This window comes from Pteropus vampyrus, unplaced genomic scaffold (genome assembly GCF_000151845.1).
Source record: "Pteropus vampyrus isolate Shadow unplaced genomic scaffold, Pvam_2.0 Scaffold276, whole genome shotgun sequence".
NCBI lineage: Eukaryota > Metazoa > Chordata > Mammalia > Chiroptera > Pteropodidae > Pteropus > Pteropus vampyrus.
In genome coordinates, this window is record NW_011889057.1 from 965,518 (window position 1) to 976,691 (window position 11,174).

At 48.9% G+C, this 11,174-nt stretch overlaps 2 protein-coding genes across 7 annotated transcripts in view; both read right to left on the reverse strand.

Annotated features, from left to right (window-relative positions):
• Positions 1–6,265, reverse strand: part of IKZF4 (IKAROS family zinc finger 4) — a 25,557-nt gene extending 19,292 nt beyond the window's left edge. For 3 of the 6 annotated variants that reach the window (XM_011375705.2, XM_023520711.1, XM_023520714.1), the window contains exons 1-2: positions 5,655–6,254; positions 2,048–2,230 (exon numbers count right to left, since the gene is read on the reverse strand). The gene's annotated coding sequence lies outside the window, so the exon portion shown is untranslated. Of the gene's footprint in view, positions 1–2,047; positions 3,850–5,654 lie in introns of all 6 variants that reach the window. The other 3 variants (XM_023520715.1, XM_023520713.1, XM_023520712.1) reach the window with 3 other exon arrangements.
• A 317-nt stretch (positions 6,266–6,582) lies between these two features.
• On the reverse strand, positions 6,583–10,700 carry SUOX (sulfite oxidase). The gene is made up of 4 exons (XM_011375709.2): positions 10,607–10,700; positions 9,148–9,207; positions 8,708–8,885; positions 6,583–8,474 (listed from the first exon to the last, which is right to left on the reverse strand). Exons 2-4 carry the CDS (start codon positions 9,195–9,197, stop codon positions 7,065–7,067), a joined length of 1,638 nt encoding a protein of 545 aa, XP_011374011.1. The 5' UTR covers positions 9,198–9,207; positions 10,607–10,700; the 3' UTR covers positions 6,583–7,064.
• Between the last annotated feature and the right edge of the window lie 474 nt (positions 10,701–11,174).

The following is an 11,174-nucleotide window of genomic DNA, read 5'->3' on the forward strand; positions in this document are numbered from 1 at the left end:
GAGCAGGATTTTCCCCATTTCCTGTTTGGAGAAACTGAGGCTCGGCACAGTTGGCTTGTCTCAGGGCTCATGGTGAGACTGGAATAAGAAAAAGAATGCAAGTCTCCTGCCTTTCTGAGGTGTGCTCTTTCCAGTAAACTACCCTGCTTCCTTTCAAATCCAGGGTACTCAAGGCCTTCATGGATCTCTTGCTTTTCCCTGGTTCTAACATCAATTAAGGCATCTTTTACTTTGGTGTGTTCCTGTGGGAGTAAGGTCTGTTACTGAAAAAGGAAGAACAAGTTGAACAGGCTCTACTAAGAGAAATATGCTAATGCAATTGTGTGTGTGTGTGTGTGTGTGAACCAGGGGCTAGACAAGCATTAGGTAGGCAGAGCAGTTGAAGCTTAGCATTCAACCAGCACTGGCTCAGGAAATGCATCTCATTCTTGGACACCTGCCCAAATGGCCCTAAAACAATTTCCAGAAGGGTCTAGAGGAGCTGTTTTCTGAGTTGGACTTTGTTCCTAGCATTAAACTGAGCTCTTCTGCTTCTTAATTGCTCTTAACAGGTACTCCATGACACATTTTGGACCACATAAGTCTTCAGCTGCCTCCAACTGGTCTAAATGCCAACTTGGTAACCTTGGAAGTCAGAGGGCATCGAGATTCTGCTGTTCCCAGTCCTGGTATTCTGAAAGCCAAGAGCAAATCAGTAGATGAACTTCATTACTGGCTCAAGTCCCCAGGTGGTACATATCTTCCAATCTTCCCACTCCCCATCCCTTAAAGAACCTCCTCCCCTGCCAGGCAAGGCAGGCAGATCTTAGTGTCTCCTTAGAGTAAGTGGGTCAAATTAGGCAGTCCCGACTGGAGACACACTGCACAGGAAGGAGATATAAGGAGAGAGAAGTTAGTTACACAAGACAGGTTTGGCTCAAAGATCTTGGAAGGAAACTGGCTTTATAGCAACATAGATGTCATTCAGTGATAGAGGTAGCCACATATGTACCGTAAATTCAGTTCAGTGAGCTGAATATAAAACAATCAGAAACTACTAATCTCCCAATTCCAAAAGAAGTATCTCTGTGAGGAGAGAGGAAAGGTTGGTCATTGTAACCTCTGGAGACAAAGATTTTCTTCCTTGTTCTTTTGAATCCATTTGGTACCATAATAAGAGTCTTCCATTGCCTCGAATTTCTCCCATCAACATGATGTCACATATGAACAGGAATGAGCATCCCTTCCAGATAGAAGATTTCCCACCATACTTCCTGACGAGCAGCTGGTGAGGACCAATCCAAGGTCTGGGTTCCAAGGTCAGGTCAGGAATCAGCTACTACCCCTCTCTCCCTATCTCTGCAAAACACTCCCACAGCTCTAACTATTGGTGACAAAAATGTCAGAAAGTCAAGTTTTCTCTGTGTAGTGGCTCTGAAGGCCTAAAATGAGATGGACATCACAAGTAATTAAAGCTCTTCAAATCCTCCAAGGAATCCTGTTTGAGCCAATGACACTCCAAAATTGGAATTTAAAACATACTCCATGTGGCCTAATGTAGGTAGAAAGGTAGTAAGGGGGCTATTGTTAGGAAAGAGGGTGGAGGTGGAGAGTGACAAGAATCCATGCCATCCTTTGGTTATTATTCCTGAACTACAACAGAGAGAAGTGGAAATTTTTTCTCTGGTCTCCCTTAGGACCTGAGATCTGAGGTGGAGCCCAGTGATTAACAAGATAGAACTTCCCACCTGCCTGGGAGTGAGCAGTTCAGTTACTACAAGTAGATCAAACCACAGCATCACCCTCTTTTGTCTGTGCCTTCATGAACTGAATAAATTGAGCAATAACAAGTTGGAATCACATAGCTGGCTATCTATACTCCCTACCAAGGCTTTGTCTAATTGGGGAGGGGGAACAGGTAGTGGGTTGAGCAAAGAGGTGGAATTAGGCATTGTCTGCAATCTGACTGTGTATCCCTTCCCAAGAAACAGACCGTGAAATTGAGCAATTTACAGCTCTGAAATGATCTTTAGGGACAACCTAGTGCCCCCCTAAAGGAAACACCCACCTTTTCTTAGCTCATGTGTCTGTCTTTAGAGCAGGAAGATCTGCTTCATTTTTCACCAGGCTGTAAATGGTGACATTCTGTCTACATATAACATGGACGAAGACAGCTCAGCTTCTTATCCAAGTGCTTGGGGAGCAGTGTAGAAGGGATGAATTCCCAGGTCATCCTAGGAATGGCCGGGCTCTAAAATAAGAAGGGGTAAGAGCTGGAAACACAACATCTGGGCAGTGGGAAAATATCACCTCGTTGTCTCCTGTTAGACCTCAGATCAGTGCATCTTTTCTCTTGTTCTTTGTGCTTCCCTGTCCTCCCAATTTAGGCTGCAGAAGAGAGAGAAGTCTAAGGTTTATGGGTGGGAGCAGAAACAGTCATACCCCTCCCATGTCTCATTTCAGGACTTAAGGAATTAAAGGTCCAAACTAAACAGTTTAAATCACTAGGTGGGATGCACATGCGATGATACTTTCTGGGTTTTGAGGGTATACTCTTGATTATACAATCCCTGTGTTTATAGAAAGGCCCCACAAAGTCACTGCTCTGTGTTTGGACAGGCTGGGCAAAGTAGAGCGAGGAATTCAATTTGAGTGTTACAATAATCAGTTTTGAAGCCAATGATGTCCAAAAGAGGGTTAGCTCCATCAGGTGAAGTTTGAAATTGCACTGAAGTCTCAACTAAGTATTCTGACTAGGATGGGGTGGCAAAAACTTGGAAGACATAGCAACAGTTGCCTTTGGTGGCAGTCCTGGCCAGAAGTCCTTAATGCATGCTAATCAAAAGAGCTCACTGTTGTTTGGACCAGAAAGATGTTTTGAGGCTACTCTGCTAACAAAGAACTTTGTTCTGACAAGCTAATTTAATAAACCTCTCTTCCTGTGGAGGACCTTGGAGCAGGAGTGTTCTAGAACCTGGGGAATCTCGGAGCTAGAATGGACTTAGAGATGATCTGCAACCTCTTGTTTTTAAGAGAAGCAGCAGCTAAGCCCAGAGTCACCCATTCTGGTTAGTGACAGAAGTAGGACAAATAGAATCCAGGTTTCTAGTCTGGGTTTCTTTCCACCATGGCACAAAGTTAAATATTTCCATAGCTGGAAGGTTTGGGGCCAACCTGCTTGCTTGCTTTCTTGGGTGACAAAATAAACAGTTTTTGGGTCTACATCTTAGTGACTGAAATCCGTGAACTAAAAACAGGTTTATGGATGAGAAAAATAATTTCCTGCCCATGTCTCTTCAGAGATTACAGGGCTGAGGAAAAAGTCAACCTAGACACTCACTAAATATCTTTAAGGTAGAAACAGGGCTTCTTGGCTCAAGGACTATGCCAGCATAGGTATTCCAGCGGAATCTACAAAGTTGATGCTACCCCAGGAGAGACCAGGCCATTCATATCAGCACTACCCTTTCTTAGATGTTTTTGTCTGATAGACCTTGAACCTGTCTCTCTGTTTCCAATACAGAGCCCGAAACTCTTCTGAGAAGAGGAGGCAAATCAAACAGCCCAGAATTCAGAGCCTTCTCCAGCAGGGTCAAGAGACCAACAACGAAAGGGAGTCCCTCTGCCTGTGGCATTGTCTGCACCTACAGGGTCCCACACTTTTTTCTTCCCACAGAGTAAAATGAGGCTAGAAATAGCTGCCCAACAATAACTTATCTTTATTTTTCCTTGGCTACTTTGTGTGCGTGCTGAGAGAAGAGAGATGGCCAGTCTGGGAGAAAATAATTCCTTTGTGGATGCTGGAGGGCACAGGGTAAAAGGTGGGATAACGTTCTTCCCATGCTGGGAAGTACAAGCTGCAGATTTAAACTAAGAAGAAATAAAGAAGAAACTTTCAGTTGCATTACCACTGGAAAAAAGTCAGGACTTATTTCTGAGCCAAGTCCTAAAACATGTTGTATCCTTAACCTGCTGGAAGGAAGGGGATTGCCCAGAAGCTACAATTAAACTAACTGCACTCAGTAGGCAACAAAGACATTATGTTTTGTGCTTGAGACATCAGCATCTACTGACTAGGGCAAGATATAATTCTGAAGCTGCCAAAGTGAAGGCAGTTCCCACCACCCTGGAGCCCACCCTAGAAGTTCCAGTGAAACTTTTCCTGCTTTCCAATGGTAAGGCTATTTTCTTCTTTAAAGACCTTATTTTTATCTCAGGAGCCACTCTTGTGCTCTCATGACCCAGGGAGCTGTCTGAATTCTCTGGCTTTAGGCTGTTAGTGGGGAAGGCTGAAGTCACCCCCATAACACAAAATGACTGACCTACTGGCAGACCCATGAGGGGATGAGGGATTCCTGGCTAGGCATATAATATATTTCTACTAAACAAGATGCTATACTTTCAAAGACTGTCTGATTTGGCCTTTTATCTGGTCTTGTCCTCAGAATTTAAGTTATCTTAAATGGAAACATTCTAGGTAGTCAGACACCTGTTTTCCGTGCTTTCCTAAGGATATGAACATATGAACGTCATCTAGGCTAAGTGAACAAGTAGCAGTAAGGGGAGACAGCCAGTCCTCAACATTCTTCAGCTTGGTCATGATGATGGAAGGCCTAGAACTGACATGTGAGCTAGTCAGGAACATATCAAGCTTACCACTGATGCTTGAAGGGCTCAGACTGGGGAGACTAGGGCACAGCTGCAGCTATCAAACATGTAAGTAGGGGTCAATACGAGTCACAACAGTAAACGGTTTTGCTTATGAGAGAAGGGACTGAGGCGAAAGAAGGTATGACACAATGTGGTTGGTAATGCATCAAATCTTCCTGGAAGCAGTTAGTAAATTCTTGACTTTGGAGGGGGAAAAAGTACCTTACTTCCTAAACATCTCATATCTAGAGGTCCATGTTCCATTAAACATTCCACTGTCTTCAGACAAGATCAGTCACGATTTTTAAAAAAAACATAGAAATCAAACAAAAATTTAAAAAGTGAGAATCTACAACTCTAACAAACAAGGGTAAGAAAATAACTGGGATGACGCTGAGGGGGTACATGGAGGGCTCTTTTAGTTTAGACCCACTTTCTGTTACATTTCTTTCTTAGGGCTCATACAGTGAATCTCTTCCTTCTCAGCCTTGCTTCTCCGGTTTCCTAGACTTCTCACCCTGCACAGTACCCCAGACAGCACTTTTTCCTCTAAAGTTTCTTCTCTACCACATTTCTCACACTTTGCTCATTGCCTCCCAGATCTTTCCCACCGAGGCCTGTCTTTCCTTCCAACCTTCTCGACCAAACCTCAGGGACCCTTATGTTTTCCCAGGTACCCTCTCTGATTCTACTTTCACCGCTCTGTCCCTCTGTTCTATCCGTCTACCCCACAGAGGAACCTCACGCACACCAGCTCTTACGTGTCCTGGGTCCTCTGCCTTGACCCACCTCCCGCCTTTTTAGGACCCCTGGGTCCCTGCTACCTCCCCCTCCATCCTGAGGCCTGGCGCCCAGCTCCCCATGGACAGCTTCCTTCCTTCAGGCGGAAGCCTACCCAGCGACCCTCTCCCCGCCTACCCCGCGCCCACGTCTCCCCTCGCTTCATGCCTAAGCCCCTCAGGCCCCGCCCCCGGCGCCCGAGGCCCCGCCCCCCGCACTACGCCAAAGCCCCGCCTCTCACTCACCTGAGGCTCCTCCGCGCGCGCGCTGGCTGGGGGGGTGAGGGAGAGGGGTTTAGGTATTGGGGGAAAAGGGGGCGGGGCGGCGGGGGTCCCCCACTCTGGCCCGGGCGGCCCAGTGCGGGGGGAGTGGGGGTCACTGAGGTAGTGGCAACCGGACCGGAGCCGGGACCCAGACCCTCAGCGGCGGCGGCTCCATCTCCATCAGCGGCTTCACCTGAGGAGGGACGGGTTCCCCCCATAAACCCCCCCCATCACAGCCGTCTCCCCTCCCCCGAACAACTTCCGGTCCCACTACCAGGCGACAGGCGGCGTGGCCGAACACCGAGCGCCCCCGAGCCGGGGAGACTGCTGGGGAAAGAAGGGAGAAGAGCTAGGGGAGAATAGCCGAGCGCCGAAAGATTCAAGTCCGAAAGGCGCGGTCGCGTGCAAAGGGTAACTCAATGACTGCTCCTTCATCTGCATCTAATTTGCAAACTAGACGCACATTGGACACCCCATGTGTCCTGGCACATCTGCCCCTAAGGCCAAATTTTGACCCAGAACCTCTTAAGACAATATTGATTTTAACCTCAGCATTCTTTGCCTTTCCTGCCAAGTGCGTAGGAATGGAGCCGGGCGAGGGTTGGGGCGGAGGGGTAGTTTCAGGGTGGCAAATTTTTGAAAATCTATTGGGGAGTATGTCTTGAGTTCAGTCCCCTAAGTAGCGCTGCAGATGATGACAGACTTCTGAGAAGGAAGCCCTACTTCTTGACTTCTCTGCACCTGTTTCTTGTTCCTTTCCCCCACCTTTTGTTTTGGATTACCTCACTACACGTCCCAGTACATCTCCCTCAAGCAACATGCTCACTCTCCAGCCTCAAGAAGTACCAAAAAAGAATCTTATTTTCTCTTCGTTGAGTTGTAGTTTTAAACAAATGCTTTATTGAAATATTTAGAAAAGTGGAACTATAAGTTGCACCCCTCACAACCCCTCACAACCCCTCACAACCCAGAGAGGCAACAGAAAGTTGCATATACACTTTTCATACATATATCCACACACATCTGAAGAATCCAAGAAGAAAAGCAAACTAAGGCTTCATCAGTGATAGACATTAGAAGTGGAGGTGGGGTAGGAAGAGAAAATAGTGCTTGTTTCCAGAATTACTATTTCCACTTCTAGCCCCCTGTCCCTACAGCTCTCACCTCCTGGCACAGGATCAGTGGCCAGGAGAGGTATGTAACAGTGTCAAAGGAGGGCGGTGCCTGGGTGGAAATGTGCAATGTGTCTTCCTTTGTGTAGCTTAAGAAGGCATAATGTGATCCAAGAAGTGGATGGAGGAAGAGGTTTTTCTGTGGTAATGAGGCTAAAGGATGAGTGTGGAAAGAGGTTGAGAAGGTGGTTTGGGGAGTAGATGGTTTCATTTCACCTTCTCATGGGGCGACCCAGACATGGACACGGTGCCAGGCATTGCTGAGCACACCTCGCAAGTTCCAGATTGGAGCCACGGTGTCTGGCTGCACATTGTAGCTGTCATCTACAGCCTTACAAACGATGTTCAATTCCTTTTCCCCAGCTGGCACAGGGGCTTGCAGCTGCCATAGCCGCCAGGCCCAGGCCTTTCCGGGGCGCTGTTCCTTTCCATCCAGTTGAGCCACCTGCCAGGTTAGGCCCCCATCCAGAGATACATCCACCCTGATCACAGCTCTTCCACCACCACTCCATGCATAGCCCTTGACAGTCACCTCCCTTGACTCTATCATCTCCCCATCCTTGGGCTCTGTGATGGCTGACTGGACAGGAAGTTCTTGAATAGATGGAGCTGAGTCAAAATCTACAGTGTCCCAGTCCACAGATGGAGAGAAGCCTTTGTAATCTCGCCGTTGCCAGTGGCTGTAACTTTCCTCTGGTTCCACACTCACTTTGCCCAGCCATTTGACATGTCGGGCACCCACCACACCAGGAACCACCACCCGCACTGGAAAGCCATGGTCACGAGGCAGAGGCTGCCCATTCATCTCATACGCCAGCAAGACCTCAGCTTCAGGGTCCATGGCCCGAGTCAGAGGGATGGATGCTCCATAGGCAGTCCCCATGGGGTCTGAGTCCAGTCCCTCAAAGCAGACATGGGCCTCGTTTTCACAGAGCTGGTGACCAGCTTGGGCTAACACATCACATAGTCGTGCCCCAGCCCAGCGTGCAGTGCTAATGGCTCCTGTACTCCACTCCAGACCTTTTACTTCTTTTAACTGACTCATCTCAGAGCGCCGGTTGCCAGCACACTGCAGAGTGACTGTTATCTCGTGCTTAGGGAACTGGTACAAGTCATCTAGGGATAGAGACAGTGACTGACCCCCAGGTGGCCCTACTATATGCAGGCGATAGGTGTCTGGGTCCAGGTTAGGTACAGGCAGATGGTTCCGGGTGAAGAAAATAGGGTTGGGGGTAATGTAGTTTTCCGTCAGTAGCTCAGGGGGAGGCTCTGCATTAAAGGGGCACTGGCTATTGACCTTCAGGGCTGGGTGACGTATAGGATCATCAGCATAAGGGTCAGAGGTCTTCAAGGTGGAAGACGCCTTTTCTTCGGGGCTCAGCTCCCCAATCTTGTACTGAGCCAGTATCTCACGCACGTGGGACTGGTTGTGGATGCCATAGAGGGCCCAGAAGGGCTCTAGAGGTCCTCCGGCTGCTAGCATCAGCTTTGATGGCCCCCCTGGGTGTAGACCCACAAATTCTGTGACATCAAAGACCTCGGAGCCCAGGGTCACCCAGATCCTAGTCTCAGGGCTGCTATGGGATTTTACTTCCTCCCTCGTGTATATGCGTGGTGACTCCTGAGCAGCCTGCAGGCAGGGGAGGGGTGAGGCAGAAGGGAACAGAATATTAAGAAATCACCATAGCTTTCCCTGAACCAATCCACAAAGTCATGGCCACTGGGAAATGGGGTAGCAGATTTCATTTCTATAGTGCATGAAGACAGTATCACCCTGGGCTCTGTGGTAACAGCCTGGCTTGCCTGGGGAGCTCACTAGGGTCCCTTTGTTTTGATAGCGAAGTCCTTTCCTTCCCCACTTACCCTGCAACGGTGGCCCCGATAGGTCAACACTGCCCCGAGGCCTAGCAGAGCCCCCACAACTCTCCATCCTCTGGTGCTGGACTTATCTCTAGAGAAGTAGAGGCTGGGGCACTGGGGCTGAAATGAATCATTTGTAGAGCAGACCTGAATACAGATCCTTGAGGTGGTAGACTTGAGTCTGGAAGAGATAGAGATCTTCTTAGTAGCACAATTCCCATCAGTGAAGGCCTGGGGTTTACCTCTCCCTGGTTGGCCACTGATTCCTTCAGTTAGAACTTAAGTTTCCCCAGGAATGGGTGGGACAAGTGGGATCTAGCTTTCCTTTTTCTTTCTGGCCACCAACTCAACTGTCTTATCTAGCAGATAAGACAAAACACCATAAAGATACTGGAAGTGGGAGATACAGACTAGGAGACAAGTCTTAGGATGGGGTGGCCTACCTGCAGGCCTGTCTGAGTCCCAGGCCCACAGCTCTGTGCAGCAGCAGCATTGCGGCAGACCTGTAGGAAGAAGATTCCAGGATCAAGATAGGGATTCTTGGGAAGGGATGAAATTAGGGCAGTTTGAGGGAACAGATGGGAGGAAGACACAGAGGAGGTCCAATGGGGAGTCTTATTCTTTGGTAATAAGGCCAAAGGGTAGGAGTAGGGTTCCAAATGGGCCCTTAGAGAAAACCTGGAGCACTTTAGGGAGACTGTGCTGACAGAATGAAAGGGAATGGGGGTGAGTGATTCTTCTAGAATCACCTATCTCCCATCCTCCACTCTCTACTTTGTCCACTACAGAGAACAATGTCTGGGGCAAAGAGTCTAAACGGTAGAAGCCAAATGTGTATTGTCCAGTTTGCTGGTTTATTATTTCTGAAGTCAGGAGCAGACAACTGAGGGGCAGACTGACTTAAACAGGAACAAAAAGGAGAAAAGGGTAGTGGCAGCCTAATGGGGTGAAGGAGCCCAGATTCTGCAGTCTAACTGCTTTGGGTCTGTGAAGCCATTAACCAGCCCCGTTCCCTAGGCAACATACATACCAAGCCTCTCTGAATTGGCATCCTCATCTATGAAATGAGATCTACCTAGCAGAGCTACTGTGACGAGTAAACAACATTATCTTTGAAGGCCTTTCTCTCCACCTACTCTCTCCATTCACCCTTAAAAAATTGAACCTAGCTGGGAACTGAACCCCAACCCAGAGTCCCCATCCCTGTCTATGTCACTCCATTTAGCTCAGCAAATTGAGGAGTTAATGGCCAGGGTGTCAGGGGATGGGCTAGAGAAGGAAGGTAATTTTTCTGCTTTCTGCCCTGCAGCAGTTTAATCAGAGCACTGAACAGATCGCTGACCTCAGGAGGCCAAAGTGGAGAGGGGTGAGAAGAGTCCCAATTATTGATAAGATGTTAAAAGAGAGGGGCAGGTAGAGGAACTGTGAGGGAGATAGGAGTAGGAGCAGAGTCTGCATTTTACCCCTGGGCCATAGGCCCCTCACTCTCCCTCCCACCTGCCCACTAGAACCAGACGGGAGCAGTGCAGGTAGGACTGACCTGCCAGTGAACTCGGTCAGTTCAATGTCCCAGGTTTTGAGAGAGGGAGCCTGCTGCTACAAAACAGATGCCACCCCCTTGTAAGGGTGGTGGCTCCTCACTCCTCAGGGGCATTTTAGGTAGGATATGTCTAGCATTGGGGTACAAGCACCCGGTCCCATGCCACTACCCAGCACCTGACACGAGTGTCTTGTAGCAACACCCTCGCCCCAGTAGCACCAGGTCAGCGGGAGTGGAGGCAAATACTGGCAGTGTTTTTGTCCCTGGGGTTGGCAGCACCCCTGGGTACCAAGGCCCCCGCCATCACCTGGGTCACCAAGTCTTTCTCCTCCTGTTCCCTCTCCCTGGTCCAGAACCCTTACCCTGTTCGACGTCTGCAGGGTGGCTTTTACTTGCCCGGCGCCCAGAGACTGCTGGCGAAGGGGCGGAGCCAGCGCCATGACGTTGAGACGGAGTTAAAGGACCACTCTAGCTCCCCCACCTCCCCTCCGGCTCATCCTCCAACCATAGGCGGGCTGCGGGCCGCCTCCTAGCTGCTGTGCCCGCCTCCTGCAGGCCAAGGGAGGCGGGGCGCCTCCAGGGCTTAAAGCTAAAACAGGTTTGTTCCCATGCAGGCTAGACAAGGAATGGGACCCTCACTGATGTCCTGGAAGGAACCCTGGCAGTGGAAGGTAATGAGGACTTTAAAGATTGGGAGGTGGAAGACTTTGAGATGCCCCCGCCCCGTCTCTACAGCCGTTCACTGGAGGAAGCTTCGGGATCCAGCCCACTTTCTCCCAGGCGATGAAATTTGCCTCTACCCTGTTTTTGACAAATCTGTGTTGCAACTGAAACCGTCCTGTTTGTCTTTTAGAAAAAACAAGGTCAAGCACTCAATTCTCTTATATCCAGAAATGACAGCAGAAACGACGACTAAATAGTGGTTCAAAA

Excerpts from the sequence above, each read along its gene's own strand:
- SUOX (XM_011375709.2), bottom strand. The coding sequence starts at position 9,197 with ATGCTGCTGCTGCACAGAGCTGTGGGCCTGGGACTCAGACAGGCCTGC. Across the intron at positions 8,886-9,147 it reads GGACTCAGACAGGCCTGCAG|ACTCAAGTCTACCACCTCAA; the intron begins GTAGGCCACCCC and ends TATCTCTTCCAG. Across the intron at positions 8,475-8,707 it reads ATCGGGGCCACCGTTGCAGG|GCTGCTCAGGAGTCACCACG; the intron begins GTAAGTGGGGAA and ends CCCTGCCTGCAG.